Source organism: Galeopterus variegatus, unplaced genomic scaffold (assembly GCF_000696425.1).
Source record: "Galeopterus variegatus unplaced genomic scaffold, G_variegatus-3.0.2 Scaffold4517, whole genome shotgun sequence".
In the NCBI taxonomy this organism is placed as follows: Eukaryota; Metazoa; Chordata; class Mammalia; order Dermoptera; family Cynocephalidae; genus Galeopterus; species Galeopterus variegatus.
The window spans coordinates 66,569-72,730 of NW_007730628.1; the positions used below are offsets into that span (position 1 = coordinate 66,569).

Sequence of the window (6,162 nt, forward strand, 5' to 3'; positions counted from 1 at the left end):
ATTTTATTGAAGGGGCAGTCTTTTCCCCAGTGTATGTTCCTAGTGCCTTTGTCAAAGATCAGTTGGTTGTAAGTATGAGGTTTGATTTCTGGGTTCCTTTTTTTTTTCCATTGGTCTGAGTGTCTGTTTTTATGCCAGCACTGTGCTGTTTTGGTTACTATAGCTTTATAATATAATTTTAATTATCGTGTTTCTTAGTTGGTGCCATGTTACCTTGTTGATTCATGTTTCTTGTTTCCCTGTGTTGATATCTGTGCATCTGGTGGCACAGTCACTTCCTTGAATTTTGTAGAATGGCTTGTGTGGGGAAGGACTTGCCCTTACCAATATGTCTTTGGGTAGAGTATAGTGGCTTTGTTCTGGATGGGTATATTAGTGTTGACTCAGTGTAGTTTTTTCAGCTGTAATTCACTTTCACATTCACTATGTCTGTGCATGCCTCACTGGCCTATGCTTGGGAGGTTTGTTGTGGCAGTGGCATAGCTTTGATAGGGGTGGCTTGCTTTGTTGGTTCAGGCTTGGGATATGCCTGTGCTCATGTGGGTCAGTTGTCTCTGGGGCTGGCTCACTGTGGGTGGGATTGCTGGATTGAGTTTTCTGGTAGTGGGCATGTATGTGTGTCGTGTCAGGGATTCCAGGGCTGGGTCACCATGTGCAGGGCCACCATGCTGATTCTCTAAGCAAGAGTGGGCCTGCCAGGGGCATATCAGCTAAGCTGTTTCTCACTCAGACATTTTTGCATGTGATGGTGCAAAGACTTGGGTGGATCCACCAGGGACATGAAAGCTAGGCTGTTGCTCTCAGGGGCATGGACAGGGGCATGGGCATGCTTTGGTTTGGCTAACAAGGTGTGGGTCTGCCAGGAGCTGTTCCATTGTGCCAACTGTTGGGGTCAGGTGCAGGGTCATGTTTCCCTCAGCAGTTTGGGAGTGGGTCTGCCAAAGGCAGGGCTGCCAAGGTGAGGCTGCTGACCCACTTCTCAGGCAGCAGTTGAGGTCACTAGACAGGCCTGCAGAGAGAGGGCCTGGCCAGTCACTTCTTGGGTGGTGTGCAAGGTTGGGAAATAGGCTTGCTGAGAGTGGGCCTAGCCAGCTGCTAATTGGACAGTATCCTAGGCTGGTAGATGAGGCTGCAGAGAGTAGTCCCTGCCAGCCACTTCTTGAACAGTGGGCAAGGCCACTAGGTGGGGCTGCATAGAGAGGACCTAGCCAGCTGCTTCTTGGGCAGGGTGGGAGGCCACTAGGTGGGACTTAAGTGAGGGGGCACTGCCAGCTGATTCTTAGATGGTGGGTAAGGCCATTAGGTGGGATTGTTGAGTGCGGGACCACATGGCTGCTTCTCCAGGAGTGTGTAGATACACATTGGTTCTGCCAGCGCAAGGGTATGTTCATTAGAGTAGGGACCCATGGCTGCTTTTCTGGGTTGGGAGCTTGGGTGCACAGAACTCAGCCTGCTGGTGGGGTTACTGAGGGATGTTGTCTGTCTGATTTCTGTCCAGGGTTGTGGGATATGTTGTCAGTGTAGCAGGCCTAGGATAGGCTTCCCACAGGTACTAGACTATAGTCACAGCCACTCCTGGGTCCAGGCTTCAAGCTGCTGGGCTCTGGGCTCTGTAGCTTTTCCTGTGAGGGAGCATAGTGGCTACTGGACTCCTTGGCAGGGTGTTCTCTGGCAGTGGCTCTGGTTTCAAGATGGCATTCTACTGCATCAGCGTGGGTCATGAGTTTGGGGGGTGGGGAGTACACAGTATGTACTCCTGTTCTTTAGTAATACAGTACATGTATTCTAGGCTGCTCCCCACACTTGGCTCTGTTATTGCAACGGCTGTAGCATCCTAATGCAGTAAGAACTGCAAACCACTGTGGTGAGGATGTAGGTTGCTGTGGGCCCTCTTCCTACCCTTTCTGTACAAGAGAGTCCTTTCTGTACTCATTCTGGTGGCAGAGTCTTGGCAGGTGAGACCATGTGCCTCTCACTCCTCTTTATGTTGTCATCCTGGGTTTTTGCGCTTTACAGGGATCTCACCAGTCTCCTGCTGTACTCCTGCACTCTCCCACACACAATCCTGTCAGTATTTAGCTTTCTACTAGTTGTTTTGGTCCTTTTCTGTGAGAAGGATGCACCCTTGGCAACTCTAGTCCACCATCTTGCCCTCATGTTAGAACATTTTATACTTAAGTCTTGTTCAATGTAAACGTTGTAGTAGACATTAGAATTTAGAGCCAGTAGTTCCATGCATTTTAATATTTTAGGTATTTTAGTCTTGGATATAATATAAAATGAGTAGTTAACACAGTTTTTTGTACCCTGGCTTGGGTTAAATGGAGATAAAATCCCTTGAAACCTTAGGGCTAGCTTACTTTTGTGAATGAGAATGAGCACTGCTATTTAGCTGTTTGTCTTCTTGCAGATGTAACAGTTGAGAGGCATGGATGGTGTGGAAAAGAGGGTGACTTGTCATTTTCTTGCTTTGAGTTAGTACTCTCAAAGATTCAGTGTACTGAATTCTTTGCTTTTTGGAAACAAGCTAATAGTAGTTCTGGTATATGTAGGTGTGTATATACCAGAAGTAATTTATGGTTGGGAATGGAAACCTCTTCTTGGAATTTAGGGCTTATTTCTAAAATATTGAAGATAATGAAGACATTTTCTTTTCTGGAGTTGGTCAAGAATAGAACATCTGTCACCATGCTTCAAGTTCCACGGGGGTGTTTGGAGCAGGTTTGGAAGAGAAGTGACCTCCAAGTTGTTCTCTGTGCTTTTCTAATTAAATTCTCTCTGATACCAGGAGAGACAAAAAATTTTCTAATTCTTAGTGGTTTTTAACTTTAAGTACTTCTTTCATTTATTTGTGAGTGCTGGCTGTTTCCTTTATGGTTTTTTTTGGACAGTTCTCATAGAGCTTAACTTTATATAAGAGATAACCAACATCTATCTAATTTGTTGTTAGTTCCATGTCCTTGAAACAAGGACAGTTCAGATTGCTGCAGTTTGTAAGAGACTGGGAAATAGGGTTTAAAAATATCATCAAAGGAGCTCAAATTCTAATGGAAGTTGATAAACTGAAATTGCTTAATTTCATCATTAAGTTCAAAATTAATCCCAAAACCTCTGGTTTACATTCGTAAATGCCCTTGCAAGGATTTTGGTAGCTGTCATTTAGGAGTAGAGATCACTTAGACCTCATTAATAGACAGTATGCCCTCTGAAAATGATATGGTATCTACTGTAATCCTAGAGTGTTTTAATAGTCTATTATATGCTCAGCAATGAAACATTTCAAAAGTGACTGACAGCCAATTGATGTAATTCATGGTGATCTTTTGTGTTGACAGATCTTTAAAAAGTCATGGGAAATTACTACTGTACCCAGTGAAACCGCCTCCTTTTTTTCCCTTTAAACTGCCAATATCCTGCAAAACAGGACAATTTTCTCTTTGGCTGCCACTGTTTTTTATTTCAGTTACATGACACGATTTCTCCTTATTATTAGGATTTCTTTTGATAGACAGAATGTGTTCCCTATAGGTAATGCTGATTTTAAAATAGAAATTCTGCAGTTCTCCAAATTAACTCTCTTACTTTTCTGACTTCCACATCAAGACAACCTTTCCAGTAGCCACCTTCCCACTCAGGAAGAAGAGTGATTTAATTTAGACAATTTAAATCTTTTAAAAATGACTTTAGTCCTCTTCTGAAGGAGAAGCATGATGAAAGGAAGAGGATGATGAATTGCTTATTTTGTTGGGTATTTTTTCCTAGAGCACTCTAAAGTTAAAAGGCTGATGTTTCAGGTAATTTTATAGGAGACAGTAGTCTTGTATTCAAAACTCAATGTCTCTAAATTCAAACTATAGAATGAATGGAAAGGGTTTCTGATGAATATGAACTTGTCTCATGAGTTGTGGGGAGAAATAGAGATCTAGGCCCAGTGTTGTTCTGCCTCTTTCTCTAAGAGAATTTGTTGTAAGTGAATCTTTGCCATTTGGCATTGTGTTTAAAAGTAGCTGTTTTCCTAAGATCTTCCTTAGTGGAGTAAAAGGTATTTTTTTTTTTTTTACTTCAACCCATTATAAAAGCATTGTCATTTTGAGTTGATACGTATTTTTTGAGATTGAACTGTGTGCTTTAGCCCAGTGATACATGTTAGGGAGGAGGTAAGACTACTTTCAGATTATAGATGTATTCATATTTTTGTTTAATATTCCATGATATGATATAATGTCAATGATTCTTATTGAAGTATAAATCAAACTTTTAAACATTGTTTTGAAATACCATTGATTTTAAAAATTTGTAGTACCTCCCTTCACCTTTAGTTCCGGGTTCTCCTTTTGTATCTTCTAACCACTCTCTCCCTAGCTCAGTACCTCAGTAGGCTAGAATACAAACTAAATTCACACATCAAAACTCCTATCTGCCACAACCCTGCCACTAGACATATTCTTGTGAAAATAAAAAGTTAATGATGTAGAAAAGAGAGACAAAAATGGTTCCATTCCATTTCCTCTTCATATTTCTTTTAGACTCTGGGGAATATGAATAGTTTTAATAGTTTTATGGTTAAGAAATAAGTAGTAGGTACCACTTTTACATGCGCTTGTTGTTTTCTAGCTTGTCCAGATTATTATCAATACAACACACTTGGAGAAATCCTGTAAGTACTTGGAAGAATTCATCACCAATATCACCAATGTGCTTCCAGAGACAGTGCATACCACCAAGCTCTATGGCACCACAACTTTTAAGGTGAGAGTCCCCACAGTACTGTGAAATTGCTTCTGCTGTGCATAGTCTGGGGTATTCTACTTAACCTGGCTTTTTTCTGCAAACTATTTAAAACATGCTCTTAAGAATAAGTTCTTATGATGGGTTTTGTTTCTCTTCTCTATTTTCTTAGAAAAATAAATACTAGTATTTATTTTAGAGTGTTTAAACTAAAACAAACAAACAAAAAACAACTACAACTGTGTTCTCTAAACCCTTCCTTGTATTTTGTGAAAAAGTGACTATTTCCTAAGTTGACTCCCATCACAGTCAAGAGTTCTTAAGTGTGGTCTAGATAATTGTGGTTATGGCTAACATCAATATCAATTAAAATTTTCTACTTAGTTCTTTTCTCTCTGTGTTTTGTGACCAATTTTTTATCCTACTTTTTTAGTGAGGAGTTTCTGTCCCTTTCTATTACAGTTGTCAATTTTATAATTATTTCACAAGGCACAGCACTAGTTTTGATCCAGTGTTGGATCAAATGGGAAAAATGACTCTCTTGTAGAGCAAAACAAGGATTGATGGTAGGTGAGTTTCTGTAGGATAAATACCTTAACTTAGAAGAGTCTTCATAAATTTCTTTACATTGTCATGTGAACTTTAAATAGATATTAAACAGAAAAAGTAACAGGGCAACAAGTAAAACATTAAAAGGGTGGATTCTGACATAAAGGCCAACTTATATAATTTGAGTTTTTGTTATTGTTATTTGATTGTTTTAGTTTTGAAATATGTTCTGTTTCACCCTTTTGAAATCCAGAAATTGATGTTAATTAGATATACAGTTGTAGTGTCGAAACCATGATGATGTACCCTGGTGTCTACTTTTTCTCATCCTTTTTTTGCCTTTATTTGTCTGTATCTTCCCTTGGGAGTAGGGACAAGAGAAGAAATCAAATTTGATTCATACTGCTATTACATTTTCTGAGAGATAAAAATTGTTGGTAAGACTCATTATATTCTGTTGTAACAAGAAAATGCAGTGTTGACCATGAAATATTCTTTTTTTTTTTGTCTTTTTCCGTGTCCGGCAACGGATCGCAACCCTCAGTGTTGCCCCCGTACGGGACCGGGGACCGGCAATGGGATTGCAACCCTCGGCGTTGCTCCCGTGCCTCGCTCAGCCAGTGAGCGGGAACTGGTCTGTATGTGGGATCCGAACCCTCGGGCGGGAGCGCCGCCGCGCTTCCCAAGCGGCGCACTTATCCAGTGCGCCACCGGGCCAGCCCCAACCATGAAATATTCTTTTTTTTTTTGTCTTTTTCCGTGTCCGGCAACGGATCGCAACCCTCAGTGTTGCCCCCGTACGGGACCGGGGACCGGCAATGGGATTGCAACCCTCGGCGTTGCTCCCGTGCCTCGCTCAGCCAGTGAGCGGGAACTGGTCTGTAT

At 41.3% G+C, this 6,162-nt stretch overlaps 1 protein-coding gene across 1 annotated transcript in view; it reads left to right on the forward strand.

The window, feature by feature from the left end:
- LOC103603238 (exocyst complex component 6B-like) overlaps positions 1-4,749 on the forward strand; it is a gene marked incomplete at its 3' end in the record, with an annotated part of 36,855 nt that extends 32,106 nt beyond the window's left edge. The window contains exon 6 of the mRNA XM_008587730.1: positions 4,615-4,749. Within this exon, the coding sequence (XP_008585952.1) occupies positions 4,615-4,749 (135 nt within the window). The remainder of the gene's footprint in view (positions 1-4,614) is intronic.
- Between the last annotated feature and the right edge of the window lie 1,413 nt (positions 4,750-6,162).